The following is a 12,326-nucleotide window of genomic DNA, read 5'->3' on the forward strand; positions in this document are numbered from 1 at the left end:
GTGTGTGTTTGCGTTTGCTTGTGTGTGTTTGTGTTCTCACTCCACACGGTGCCATCAACCTCCCTGATATCACTTAGGCAGAAACTCATTAATGGTTTTATGAGTTTGACTCAGCAGGTCAGAATGGCACTGACTGACTGGCACATGTTGCTTTATAAAATGATAAGATTGCATGTACGTGTGTGTGTGTGTGTGTGTCCATCCTCTTCAGATTTGAATATTATCTAGTTTAAACTGTGACTGCACTTAATTTTATTACGGTTAAATATCATTCTATTGCTGACACATTTTCTTGGGAAGAAAATAAATCTAAATGTGATGAAAGACTTTGAACCACTCCTGTGGCATAATCATATCTGATTGCTCTGTAGGCAGTGGTGAAAAAACTATTTACTGACAATAAGACTAGAATGGCAGCCAAGCATTTGAAAGAATAATTTCTAACCCAGAGCTTCTGTCTGTGTTTTTCAAAACTTTGTCTGGATTTATTTAAAAACACCTTCAAAAAGTCGGTGCACTGCAAGAATAATACAAAAATGAGCTTGTGAACATCTAAATAAATTAGCAGGAAAAAAAAATACGATGCTGCAGGCAGGGTTGAAAAGCAGTTTGGGTCCTCCTGATAACATTTCCCAGGAGCTGTTTGTGTGAATTTGTATGGCTCTAATTAATACTACCTATGCCCTAAGGTGCGCAAGATGTTACAATTAACGTAACTCATCGCCAACATCCATAAAACACAAAGCACACTTCAAAATGAGCTAAAACAAAGATCTTTTACTTTGAGTAAAGATCCCATGTCCTTATATACACATAAGTCATTAGAAGTAGAAGTCCAACATTCTACAATTATAAGGAAAAGTAAAGACATCAGCAAGACGTACTTTATGTGTGTATACAAATACCAATTTGTATTGGATCCTGCTAACCTATGTTATCCCCAGTGGGGTCCTTCCCCCCCCTGCCCAGCTGTCTTTCCTAGCTGTCACAAGGTCTAGTGCAGAGTTCTCCACCTGTCTGTTTGTAACATCACTTTTCAAGATAAAAGATTTGTTATTCAGCTAGATATATACCATAACAGCAACAAAACAAACAGTGTGCTTTACTTTGAAGGCAAATTTCCAAACCCAAACCAATGATGTATATATTGCAGCCTCGTGAAAAGCTTATCAGATGAACGGTTCATGAGATATACGTTCCACATACAGACAGACAGATAGACATTTGTGGAATTAGTAGGTCATACACAGCTTTTTAATGTTACAGCAAGTTAAAAATGTAGCAAAATGGTCATGACAGTCGCACAGGCCATGAGGAGCTCTGCTCTGCCTTTTCTTTCCAGGATATTGATAATAAATCTAAACAACCTGGATGACATCATCAGGGTCATCTCAGTTGAGCCTGTATAGGACGGGTGTGCAGTTTGAAAAACTTTACCAACAAATATGAGCATGGACAGCGATGACAGTTAAAAGCACTCAGTGTCAGTACAAAGTGGCAATTTAAGTGGCTGTATGTGTTTCTGCGTAGTGCCATCAATCTTACAGTGATTTCTACCCAACCATCTGTTTTTAAATGAACACCCCCCCCCCCACCCTTTGTATAAACTACAGACAGTGAGAAAACTAGACATATTTACAAGGCACCTGTCAAAGCTACATGGTCTCAGTGTAAGCACTTCTACGTGTGCATTTACGTACATGTGCGTGTGCTCACATGCATGTGAGTGAGAACTACCCGAGGTGTGTGCTTTGAGTTCAGTGGTTGTCCCTGACCTGCATACCGATCCTGCTGACTCACCTGATGAGTCCCGGACAAAAACCTGCATCCAGTTGAACTCTTCTTTTTTCTTTTACTGTGGCACCATCAAGAGTCGTGCACCTGTCCACTTTTTGAACATGCGTGTGGCCGTGTTATTAGTGTGTATCACTTACTGCAGGAGACAGGAACACATATAGAAACAGGTAGAGAACTGAGGTGGTGTGTTAAGCCTGCTGTTGTTTACTTAAAGACTTTAAGAGGGGATAAGAAAGGAGAGAGGAGTTGTTGTCAATTTTAATGTTATATTAGTCATGTCTAAAACATTATAGAAGTCAATCTTGTGGTGCATAATAAAACTGTAGCAACATCTTAAGAAGAAACACAATGTAACTGTACTAGTTGTGAATTTGTGACAGTGTTAAGTAATGTCAAATTTCTCTTCATCCTTCCTTGCATTGCCCAGAGCTGTTACGCACACAAACTGGGCTCCAATCTTAAACTAATGACTGGAGGAGACCAGTAGCTCTGGAGGCGGCTGAGTGGAGGATCCAGAGGGAGGAGAGATGAAAGACAAGACAAGCCTGGTGTGGCAGGAAAGCAGTAGATGCACAGGCCGAGATACAAAGACAGATATGCCTCATGTTCGTGTTAGCTGGGGATTAACATGGACTCTACTGGGATGATTCAAGCTTTAATACAGGGACAATGCAGTGAGGTGGTTAAGGTATCTCACATTAAATCCATGTTCTCCTGATGGGCTGGAAAATTCCACCAGAGTCTGACGAACAGCCATAATTTATGTGTGTGTGTGTGTGTGTGTGTGTGTGTCACATTGAGACCACAAGCAACACATGTTTGCCTGATTTTTACTCAATAGTAGGAAAGAGTCAACATCTTGTTTTAGACTGAATTAGCAAATGTTCTAATACAGCAAAAGGAAATTACATCAAGAAGTAACTTATGATGTAAATAAGAATTGCTCTGTTTCTTTACTAAAGTTGCTGCATATTTTATAAACTCCAATCACTGCATAAAAAGAGCGTCGATGAAGGATGCTATATCTTTTGGGCCTGAATTTCAAATGCCTTGATTTATTCGGATGGTTTGAGGCTATATACTTATCCTTGATTAAAACGTTAAACGCAGAAAGAGATAAAATCATAAAGGTATCATCTGCTTACACCAGATTCCTTGATTTACCTTCTACCTGCTATGAGGAGACACACCTTTTATATTGCTATAGGCAGTAAAAGAAAATGTTGGATCCAGATTATGAAATAGGGCATAAACCCTCTCAATCAATTTTAATCCATACAGTGGAGATTGTATGACCTTACAAATTAATTTTAAATATATAAAAAAAAAAACTCAAGTACCCCCTGGAGTACCTTCAAGTACCCCCAGGGGTACGCATACCCCCATTTGAGAATCACTGCATCAGAACAATACAAACAAAAACAAACTTATGCTAAATGAATATAGTCCCCTTTTAAACACCTATTTCCTGCTATGTCTAACCAATGCTTCAAGGTGTAAATGTACCATGTGGTGAAATGGAACACAATAAGAAAATGAATTAACTCAGAAATATGAAGATGACTGGACGGATAACCACGAAACGAATAAGGAAGGATATGGTGTGGGTCAAGGAAGAACTCCTTCAGATTTGAGTGTGGATCTGGATCTGGGGGCTCATCAAAACATTTCTCATCATTTTCTTTGATATTTTGTGCACATCTAGGAAACTGATATGTATGTGTGCATTTTGGTGCGGCTTGATTGAATTATAGGAGACTGCTGGGCCTTGGTAGCGCTGAGTGCTCAATGCTTTTATAGTTCTATAACCGCACCCTTTTTGATCCCTTTTACATAAATGACTGGTATTATTGAAGCACCATGAAAAAACAGTGAGAGAATGGCTTACATTTGGTCTTTCAGGAGTGTTTTTTAAATATAGTGTATAAGTCTGAGTGTTCATATACCCAGTAAAAGTGTCTCTTGTAAGTGAGAGACCATTTAAAGTGTGACCTTATAAAACTCTGGAGTTGCCAAACAACTGTGACAGGGCGGCCTAGCCTGAAAGCCAGAGTCACGGCCCAGTTAGACAGGAGGGCAGGGGAGAGTCTAGACCACAGGGTCGGGATGAGAAGAGGGGAGGTGAAGGTGAAAGGTCAGCGGGTCACCACCAAACAATGGGAACAAAAGATGGGGTGAACAAAAGCAGACACAAAAGGCTGCGACTTTGTGCTCTACACGTCGTCCAAGTATGAAGTGTTGGCGACCCTGAGCGAGTTCAAATAATCATCCATCTTGTCTCAATGACTGCTCTTTTTAAGGAGTGCAGGGCCAAGCTAGCCTCTCCACAACCTACACTCATCGATGTGTCATTGCATCCTAATTTTCATTGAGAAAAGTCCAATGACACATTATTACACAATACCAACCTTATGGAAGGTTTATACATTAACAAAAGTGTATGAGCAGCTAGTAATTCAAACTGCACTTCCTTACTGTAATTACAGTGCCGTACAGTCTTGCTTTGTGTTCGCCTCCAGACACGTGTATTCAATAAAACACATTAGCGCAGCTGTTACAGCTGTTTGTGTCGTTAATAAAGGATGTGTTGACGCTGCATAACTCTGATAGTATAGCTTTATTACACTGACAGCCCATTGGACATTACATAGGAACATGTACCTTCAGAATTTTTTTAATAGACGACAAATCATAAACACACACACGTAGAAGAGACAGTGTTAAGCACAGGCCGTGAGTCGTGTAGCATCACGTGATCAAAGTGACAGCAGTCTTCCGAGTGGTGCGTTGCTCACGTTTGCTCAGCTCCTCGCTGCTCCCAGAGTGATCTGGCAGTGATGATCAGAGGCTACATGGGCAGGCTGGACACAGACCCACACAGATCCCTCCTCTTTATTTACAAAATGGCAGAGATTGGTCACGGAGACAAAAGGATTGTATGAGTGGCTACATGTGTTCATTGTTCACGGCACTGTTCACTTTTCATGGAGCAGATTTAAAGAAGAGGTTCATCACCAATACAAAAATATATAGTACAGCAATTTTTTTGTCATAGCAAACATTCATACCTGTCCGTCGATGGCCCACTCACATCAGCAGCCCCTCAGGTTAAAAAAACAACATTTATTACATAATGGAAAGAAAAGGGGACATGACCACGCAGAGGTTTGTGTTTTTTAGCACATTTACAACAAATTAATTTGACTTTACTTTTTCCCTTTTTTTCTCTGGTCCAGGGAAGCCTTTATTTCACACTTGTTTCTTTAGAATTTGAAAATCCTCAACAGATTCTTGAAAGTTTATTGAACTGTGTAATCCATCAGAATCTATCACACGAACAAAGATGAGCTGGGGAAGGCGGACTTTGGTATGTTACGTAGTTTGTGTTTAAATTCATTACATTCATTTTTAGTAATTTGTTAAAGAAATAATGAGTTGCTGACGTCATCACTTATAAATAATTAACATAATTTTACAATCAGCTCTAATAAATTTGTTTTGCCAATATAGAGGCTTTTATGACAGTCACAAATATGCCTGTCACACCTGATCCTCTTCTTTGGATCAGCTGGAATCTCAAATGTTCAATAATTGATATCATCATGAATCAGCCCAACCCTTAGAACTGCATTGAAACACAATGCAGACAACACAAACAGACAAATGTGATGGATAAGACGAGTTTCAAGAATCTGTTAAACAATGTCTATGTTGTACTAATATCCGAACATTTCAAATTCGATGACTTAATTGATGGCTTTTGAAAATACTCCTTATTTGTAGTTAGGAAGCAACAATATGCAAACACGCTGGTTTGGTCTTTGACAACAAAATATTTCTTCATAAGGACATAACGTACAGTCGTCATAGAGATAGAGTGACACATAGCTTGCTCACGGGGTTTGAAGCCATGGGAACACAGGGAACCTCTGAGGTATAAGTTTGACTCGAGACAACAAGCTCTTTAGTGAAATGTTGACCAAAAGTTACGTAATTGAAAAAGTGTTGAAGACAGAGGAGCTTTTAAGGTCTATGGTAAAATGAACCAAACATGAGATTAACCGACTTCTGGCTCTGAGCCATTTGTCTAAGGGAAACAGTGAGAGCAACTAAGACCAAAAAAAAAGAATCATCATGCTCATTTGCTTTCTTTCTTTAAAAGAAGACCACAAAGCTCTGAAGTGTTATGCTGCTGTCAGAGTTGTAGTGTTTGGACATGATGGACTCTTCAGCTTTAAAAGCAAAAAGCTAATAAAAGCTGCTTCTAACCTTTTTCACTCAGAAACATCCGGGGATTCCAAACATGTGAGTCATGGCGAGACAGTGATTTTTCTTTTTTTTAATTATCCAAAGATAATTATTACAAACAAAGCATCCAGTGACCTGCACACAGGCAGAAGTTTCTTTTTTGTTTTTTACACTTCCCACCTCACACCTAAAGGTCCATTCCCGTGTTACCTGCTGTTATGGATCTGCAGCCTGCCTCAGCTTACTCACCCGAGGCAGCTAAATCTATCACAGCAGGCGCCATTGTCTCTGATGTGTATTAGGGTGGCATACAGTCTTCTTTATAATGTGTGGAGGTGTTAAATCCTTTATATGACACTATGCATGGCCATTTGTCGAACATTCACATTACAGCCAGCGAGAAAGGTCCAAGCCACATCCGCATATCAAAGAACACTCCACCCGCACAAGAGCAGAAAAACAAAATCTATCCCTTTGGCAGTGAGGGTGGGAACAGCAGTCAGTGGGGCTTTTTGGAGACAAAATGGCCTTGTGCTCCTGTGACAGTGGCTTTGTCCGCTGTAGAGTTTCAACGGCGGCTTTCCTGTGCCTTGTAATTGTCTTGTATCAGACGCAGGAAGGCTGACCTCCCGTTCCCTGGGGTCAATTAAAGGTCAGACAGGTTTATCGTTAAAGTCAGTCCACGGAGGCTCCTGACGTTTGGCGATGCTTGAGAAGGATCAAAGGTTGAGGATCTATGTACAATGAGCAACCAGTCACAGCTCGGAAAACTGTTGCCCCTCAGCATACAGTGTCCAGTGTTTTGCAAGTACATACGGTAGTTCTTCATCTCCTCACCTCGCTTTCTTCCCTGCTGTCGTTCTGAGTCTTTCTCCAACTGCCTACCTTCCCTCTGGTTCCCTCGTTCAGGTGCAGCAGTCCCGCTCCACGTGGCAAAGGAAGGGGGATTGGGAGGGCAGGGAACTGGAGATGGTCGGGTCGGATGAGGACGAGAAGGACCGGGTGGAAGTATTGGCAGTGGAGGCAAGGAGGGAGGGGTATGGGCTCATCTTGTCGATGTTGACGTAGGTGGTGTTGAGCAACACGTAGTGCTCGCCGCTAAAGCTGGAGAAGATGGCGGAGATGCGCGACACCAGGTCAGAGACAGAGGGGCGGCGCTCCGGCTTCGGATGCCAGCATTCGATCATCACTGTGTAGCTGGAGGAGAGAAGAGGGAGGAGTCAAAACAAAAATCAGGCCGGACCTCAGTGCTTGACTAAACCTAATGTGTTTTTCTTATTTTAGTATTACACTAAGAGTAATTAGTAAATACAAATTTGGGGGTGCATTCTTGTCACTTGTCAAGTAATACGCAAAAAGAAGGGGTTATTTAATGAGTGGGTGATTTCAGACACAGGCACCATTTACACAAGGGAGGCTGCAAGGAGGAGTGGACACAGAGCAGGTGTCTACGATCAACAGGGTGGGAAACAGCTCAGACACAGGAGGTAAAGCAAAATCAAGGAGTTTCCAAAATAAAACAGGATATGAGGAACTCCAAGAGCAACAAATAACCAAACACAGAACACAAATTCAGTAATCCAAACACAAGGAAAACATACAACAGAAAATCTTTAAAGAAGAGCTGTAACATATACTCATGACAATCCTGAACCAAATCCTCACACACGCACACACAACTAAAAGTTTGTTAAAATAGTACAGATAGCTTTTGAGGTGCTAGCATTAAGTGTCCATATGAGTACTGAGGATATTATCCATCTTGTCAATGTTCTAAAATAATTGGGAAATAATAATTATATAATTTTATAAAATTAAAATTTTTCTTTTCTTTCACATTCTCAAATATATAGTTAACTTAAGAGGTTCACATTTTTCTCATATTCTTCCATGTTGCCTTTCACTGTCGTCTACTTTCTCTGACTCTTTAATTCTTAGAGCTGCTGTCAAATCTTTATTTGCTTTTCACTTGTTGTATTTCATTACTTTTGTTATGCACTAGGTCTGTTTCTTGTCCCTCCTCTCCTCTTCTAGATCTTTTTCAGCTTTTCATAGAGGGGCTTCGTTCCAAATGCTACAAAGGCCATTTAACGTCATCACTCATCAGTCTAAAAATCTATTATAAATGATTTCTCTAACAGGTGTTGTTTGTGATAAATAAAAGGTCTGTTAATTGTTTAAACAGGTCTTGAAGATAAGTTTGACTTCTACCAGAGCTGGCCTCATTTTGGTTTTTAACATTGTACAACAAAACTCTTTCAGCTTCTGACATATCTGATATTGCCTTTTTCCCTTAACTTGGCAGGACGACTCTATCATTGTTGAAAATGATGAAAAATGGCCCCATTACCACACATATAAAGTATCTGCCAGGAACTGCTTTCATTACAACACCCTGTGAACTATCAGGACTCAGGAATTGTGGGAATGTTTGCACACGTGCATTACCTCCTGATGTCTGTTTAATATATAGCTTGGGAACTTTTGGGCCTCAGCCTCCCCTCACCTGAGCGCTCCCACTGCACGTTAATTTTCACACGCACACACACGCACACATAACACTTAACACGTTACACAGACATGCAGTGTACGTCAGGATGTTATCTGTACAGCCTGAGGTCACACTTGGCTTTCGTTTCACAGCACCAGTGAGCCAGAGTTTAATGGTAAGGGATAATTCACACACTGCCATCTTGAGTGAGTGGAAGTGTGCGCTTCATTGACACTGAAACACTCAGCTGCTGTGATTTGATGGGACATTCCAATAAAAAATTAATGATCTGCTTGTTTCCATCACTCATCGCTGTCACGGAAAGAGAAACCGTCTTTTATTGCAACTGCGTCATCAACAGAAAAGAGACTTTTTTTTCTAAAGCTTGTGTCTGGAGTTCAGCTCGGAGGAACCAGTGGGTTCCGCTGAAACAGTCCGAGCACAAATCACTCTGTATCTGAGGTGCTTTATCACTCCATGTCAGTAGGTTTCTCCTGGCAGACTCTGATGTGAGCAGCTCCAAAGAAAACAAACTCACACTCAGACCGAAAATTCAGGCAGCTCAGCGGTGCCAACACTTGATGGGTGAACTTTAGTTGCAGCTGCCAAATCAACAGGTGCTTAGCAACAAAAAGAGATAAATAGAGAAGACATACATAACTGGAATTAAATTTTACTTTAAAAACTTTTACGGTTGAGCAAGAAAAAAAAGAGTTTTATTTGACCCAAATCTCTGAAGAGACCTAACGCTTGACTGAGAAGGCTGAGCAGCCGTAAGCGTGTCTCTCACTCTCGCTGATGATGATGGATGGTCTAAACTGGAGTGATATTATTTATGACGTCCACTATTTATACAGCTCTTTCACCTTCAGTGTTTTTCCCAAGCTGCTCTCTCCTGATCTTGGACTCCATCTCCCTCCTCCCTCCCTCCACAGTGTATCACTCACACCTATTGAGGAGCAGCGCTTTGCTCAAGGAGGTGAAAAAAATATATATGCATGCGTGTGTGTGTGTGTGTGTTTGTCTGTGTGTGCGCGTGCACACTCACAGTGCGTCAGGACAGAACTCGGGCTGCAGCAGCCTCCGCCCCTGCAGGAGGAACACGGTGATGTCGAAGGAGTTCACATCAGAGTATGGGGGTGCTCCACGGGTCATCAGTTCCCATAGCAACACGCCAAACGACCACTGAGAGAAAGAACAATTAAATTAACTCCCCATCTCACGATTGTCTTTTTAATAACAACACACATTAATAAGGTTATGTCCATTATATTTTTGTAATCGTAATTTCCCAGAGTGCAAATGGGACTGCGTTCTCACCACGTCGGACTTGGTGGTGAACTTGTGCGTCTGCAGACTCTCCAGTGCCATCCATTTGACAGGAAGCTTGACTCCGCTCTTGTTGTGGACACTGTAATATTCTTTATCATAGACATCTCTGGCCAAGCCAAAGTCTGCCACCTTCACTGTGTAGCTTTCATCCAACCTGTCAGGGAGAAGAACAATCACTTTCTAGTACTGAATTCTACTCTGTGTTTCATATGTGCGACAAAAAACTCTTCTTCTCTCTAAGCAGTAACCTGTTTCACTCTGTTCAATTCTGACTTGTTCCCTTCACCTCTCTGCTCAAATGCATGTTAGTGTATCTCAGCCTGACCTATTCAAGTTTGTTTTATTTGTAAGAGACATATGATGGAGTGTCTTATGAATGAATGTGAACTCACATGCAGTTCCTGGCGGCGAGGTCTCTGTGGACAAACTTCTTGCTGGCCAGATACTCCATCCCCCGGGCCACCTGCAGCCCGAAGCCCATCAAGTCTTTCACTGTCGGGTTCTGGAGAAAACACAAGCGATCAGCTCACTCTGCTGTACCTCGGGGTGCTGTGACTGACAGCTGGGGCAGAAGTGAGTTCAACACGCCCAGAGTCTGTTTTCATTATCCCGCCTCACTTAACCTAAAATCAGCCATCCTAGATAATATCCACTATCATTACTTATCATGGACAACATCGGAACCATAAAGATATGAGAAGAATCCCAAATATGTGACATTCAACAAAGTAAAATGTAAATGAAGATCAAATTAGTATCATAATTTTAAATCTAAATATAGATAAAATTTATATAACTAGAAAAAGAAAAAAAAAGAAATGTTAGATATGAATTTGAATCTTTTAAGTTTAAGCCCAAGGATAAACCGTAATTGAGCACAGGAATGTTAATGAGGTTATTACTGTTTTATTTTTTTTTGTCTTGTGATGAACACGCATGAACATGAACATGTGTTGCAGATTTAAAAAGTTAAAGCGATGCTCATTTATAATCATGAGACATTTTTAACTATGGGGATAATACTTCTAGTAAAAGACATCAGAGGCTTTATCTGTTTTTTTTCTCCTCATGTTATTCTGATCTGCAGGGATCACTATAAACTAATACTCTTATGTTGGGAATCACAGGATCTTTGATTAAATTTAAGTTATAATAAACATGACAGATTTATATACTTTGAAAAAGTCTTGATCTATTTGAAAACCAGAGTGGACACGTTAAAAGTCAGGAGCAGAAAAATTATTCCACACAGCTTTAAATATATCTGCTGGCCATAATTATTTCTCACTACACTGTAGCCTAAACTGTTTTGTCCCGGTCAGGATCCTGCAGATCCATGACCCTGGTTTTCCAGTGATCTGATTGAACAGCAGTTCGGTCGTTGACAGGTTCTGTTCTGTTATCTCCATCTGGAGCTCCGGAGAATGTTAGTGGTTTATGATTAACCTCAGTAAGATGTGAACCAGCTTCGTAGGACTGAAAAGTTAAATCCGAAGTTATCTTGATAATCACAGATCACGCTTCGTAGTACAGGCCCTTGGATTCTGTGTGTACATATGCAGAGATTCACAACATGCATCTATCCAGTAAGCCCTTACATGTGCCTCTTCGCGGATGAAGTTTCGCAGGTCGCCGTGCTTCATGTAGGGCAGGACCACCAGTGGGGAACCCTCGGGGGGGAGGCAGATACCCAGTAGGGAGAGAACGTTGGGGTGGCTGAAGTCCTTCATGATTATCCCTTCCTTTAGGAACTGGGACACCTCTTCAAGATCTGTGATACCTTAGGAAAAAAACAAAAAACATCTAAGGATACAATCAACAAATCATCATGATACCTTTTTCTAGAACCCTTGTATAGACTAAAAATAACTTATTACATCACAAATATTTGACATTTTGCAGGTGGAAAGTTTCCAACCAAGAGTCAGAATTGCAGAGTGAGTAGAGGTTAGGAAGGACGACAGCTCAGACTACTGCCCTGGCATCACTGACAAGGTCTTTCCTCATATAGGCTATCTTTTGGGAATCAGAATGATGATGGAAACCAAAAACCCTTCCCTGAATACTCTTACACAGACCTCACCCACACCAAATCCCCATTTGCCAATTGCTTCCCAGCCTCTGGTGCCCTGCACTTTAGCCCGGCTGACTCTGCTGTAATCTGGTTACAGATGGAAGCTCTTTAGGCCTGGAGGAACCCACCATTGGCCTCCAACTTAAAGAGGCCAGAACTCGATAACAGAGAGAGAGGTGACATTTGGTTTTCAGAGCCTTGCTTTGAAAGTTAAGGAGGAAAAAGAGGTTATTGCAGTGAGGAAGATGGAAATTTCTCCTTGTCATTTTCCTTTCAACTACTTACTATAGTAAAAGCTAAATTAGGATAATTTAAGCCAAAGGGAAACCATAAACAATGACATGGTGCCTGCGGAAAACACTAAACCTAATCAAAGGTTCAAAT

The 12,326-nt window shown here is 41.0% G+C and overlaps 1 protein-coding gene across 1 annotated transcript in view; it reads right to left on the reverse strand.

Annotated features, from left to right (window-relative positions):
* Positions 1-4,395: 4,395 nt before the first annotated feature.
* Positions 4,396-12,326, reverse strand: part of met (MET proto-oncogene, receptor tyrosine kinase) — a 68,541-nt gene continuing 60,610 nt past the window's right edge. Inside the window, exons 17-21 of the mRNA XM_062390783.1 lie at positions 11,467-11,648; positions 10,261-10,370; positions 9,857-10,022; positions 9,585-9,721; positions 4,396-7,242 (exon numbers count right to left, since the gene is read on the reverse strand). Coding sequence (XP_062246767.1) covers positions 6,951-7,242; positions 9,585-9,721; positions 9,857-10,022; positions 10,261-10,370; positions 11,467-11,648 — 887 coding nt within the window. The 3' untranslated portion in view covers positions 4,396-6,950. The remainder of the gene's footprint in view (positions 7,243-9,584; positions 9,722-9,856; positions 10,023-10,260; positions 10,371-11,466; positions 11,649-12,326) is intronic.

This window comes from Platichthys flesus, chromosome 6 (genome assembly GCF_949316205.1).
Source record: "Platichthys flesus chromosome 6, fPlaFle2.1, whole genome shotgun sequence".
Classification (NCBI taxonomy): Eukaryota; Metazoa; Chordata; class Actinopteri; order Pleuronectiformes; family Pleuronectidae; genus Platichthys; species Platichthys flesus.